Source organism: Poecilia reticulata, linkage group LG17, assembly GCF_000633615.1.
Source record: "Poecilia reticulata strain Guanapo linkage group LG17, Guppy_female_1.0+MT, whole genome shotgun sequence".
NCBI classification, from domain to species: Eukaryota; Metazoa; Chordata; class Actinopteri; order Cyprinodontiformes; family Poeciliidae; genus Poecilia; species Poecilia reticulata.
In genome coordinates, this window is record NC_024347.1 from 29,707,128 (window position 1) to 29,709,425 (window position 2,298).

General features: G+C 35.9%; 1 protein-coding gene across 1 annotated transcript in view; it reads right to left on the bottom strand.

Annotated features, from left to right (window-relative positions):
* The window catches only part of LOC103479972 (gastrula zinc finger protein XlCGF49.1-like), a 3,391-nt gene extending 1,099 nt beyond the window's left edge, over window positions 1-2,292 (bottom strand). Inside the window, exon 1 of the mRNA XM_008434690.2 lies at window positions 1,240-2,292. Within this exon, the coding sequence (XP_008432912.1) occupies window positions 1,609-2,262 (654 nt within the window). The 5' untranslated portion in view covers window positions 2,263-2,292 and the 3' untranslated portion in view covers window positions 1,240-1,608. The remainder of the gene's footprint in view (window positions 1-1,239) is intronic.
* Window positions 2,293-2,298: the final 6 nt, after the last annotated feature.

Below are 2,298 nucleotides of genomic sequence, written 5' to 3' on the forward strand. Positions count from 1 at the left end.
GCCCCCTTATCTTCAGGACCTTTTAAAATTCCAATCTGTGTCCGGAACCCTACGATCAAATAATCAGTTATTACTGAATGTTCCTCGGACTCGACTTAAGAGTAAAGGAGATCGAGCTTTTTCTGTTGCTGCTCCAGTTTTATGGAATAACTTACCTTTCCAGATTAGATCTGTCAACAGCCTGGATCATTTTAAATCACTTCTTAAAACTCATTTTTACTCTCTGGCATTTAATTGATGTATTGTTTTGTGCTCTGTTTTGTCATTTGTGTTGTCGTTCTTGTACAGCACTTTGGTGCAGTTTTATACCTGTTTTAAAGTGCTATATAAATAAATTTGACAATGACATTTTATATTTCAATTTTCTCTTTTTTATAATTGCTTTGTATTTTATGATTGTGTACAGCACTTTGGTCCTTTCAGTGTATAAAGGGCTTCATAAATAAAGTTGGTATGGCATGGTAAATGACATCACTTGAGTCAGCAATAATTTCTGGATTTCCTTCAGCATTGGAGGAAATAGTGGGATGGTGCAGACTGCTGAAAATACTAACAGTGAAGCAAATAAATCATACATAAATCAGTCACAGAGACATTTTGTGCCAAATCTTGGCATTTATTAAACACAGTTTAGTTGAACTTGTAACCATGGAGACACTGATGACTGTTTTCAGACCTCTGATCTGATCTGGAAACAATCTGAAGCAACCAAACACCAATTTTCCATCAATCTGGAGCCTCTCTGCAGTCTATCATTTAAACTCCAAAGACCCTAAAACAGCTTTTTCTGAAAACATAACAGTCAATGGAAGCTGCATACAGAGTATAATTTTTCTCATCTCTGTTCAATTAAAACTTAAAAATTCAAGTCATCAAACATTTTAATTCAAAACAAACTCATTTAAGTTCAACATTCTAAACTATAAATGTAAAAACATTCAAAAGGTAACTAAGCTTCAGTCTCATTTAGTGAAAGTTGCTACATAACAATCTTCATTACACATGTTTTAGATTATTTATGTTTACAAAAATCTGTTTCTGCACAGCTCTCTGGATTTCAGTAAGTTTGAAAAATTACCTTTGACTAGGCCAACCCAAATCCTAAAGAACTTTTTGCCTGCAGGTTTTAGACGTATCCCTGCTCCAACACACCTGATGATTGGCTCATTAGCTGACGTCATKCTGAAGACAAATTCAATCATTTCATAAATCTGTGTTGGAGCAGAGATGCATCTAAACCTTGCAGGACAGTAGATATTGAGGACTAGGGAAGGAGAATCCTGGACTAGGCCATTCCAATACTGTTATTCTTTTCTTGTCCTGCTGGTGACCCAGTTTGGACCAAGTTGGACCAGGGTCCTCGAGTCATATGAATTATTACAGACCCATTTCACGTTAAAAAAGCCCTCTATGTGTGGCTTCTAGTGTGTATAAGTGATGAATTTGAGGGTAAACTTTTCCACAGATGTTGCATATAAATGGCTCCTTAACGTGAATGAATTTTCTTGTGAACATTTAAATCACTAGTTTGAGGGAAGCGTTTCCCACACGTTTCACAAGAAAAAGGCCTCTCACGTGTATGAATTGTCTTGTGCCGTTTTAAAACAATTATTTGAGTGAATTTGTTTCTGCATACTTGGCATTGAAGGGTTTCTCACCTGTATGAATTCTCATGTGGACTTTTAAATTACCAACTTGAGAAAACGTTTTGTTGCAAACTTGGCATGAAAAGGGTTTCTCACCTGTATGAACTCTCTTATGGATAATTAAATGACCAGATTGAGAGAAGCTTTTCCGACACGTTTCACAAGAAAAAGGCCTCTCACCTGTATGAACTATCTTGTGGGCATTCAAAGCACTAATTTGAGTGAATTTTTTCCCGCATACTTGGCATAAAAAGGGTTTCTCACCGGTATGACTTCTCAAGTGGCTGTTTAAACTACAAAGCTGAGAGAAAATTTTTCCACATACTTGGCATGAAAAAGGTTTCTCACCTGTATGAATCTTGTTGTGCCGTTTTAAAACACCAATTTGAGTGAATTTTCTTCTGCATACTTGGCATGAAAAGGGTTTCTCACCTGTATGAATTCTCATGTGGACTTTTAAATTACCATCTTGAGAGAATGTTTTTTTGCATACTTGGCATGAAAAGGGTTTCTCACCTGTATGAATTATCTTGTGCTGTTTTAAAGCAATTATTTGAGTGAATTTTTTTCTGCATACTTGACATGAAAAGGGTTTCTCTCCTGTATGAATTCTCATGTGGACTTTTAAATTACCATCTTGAGAGAATGTTTT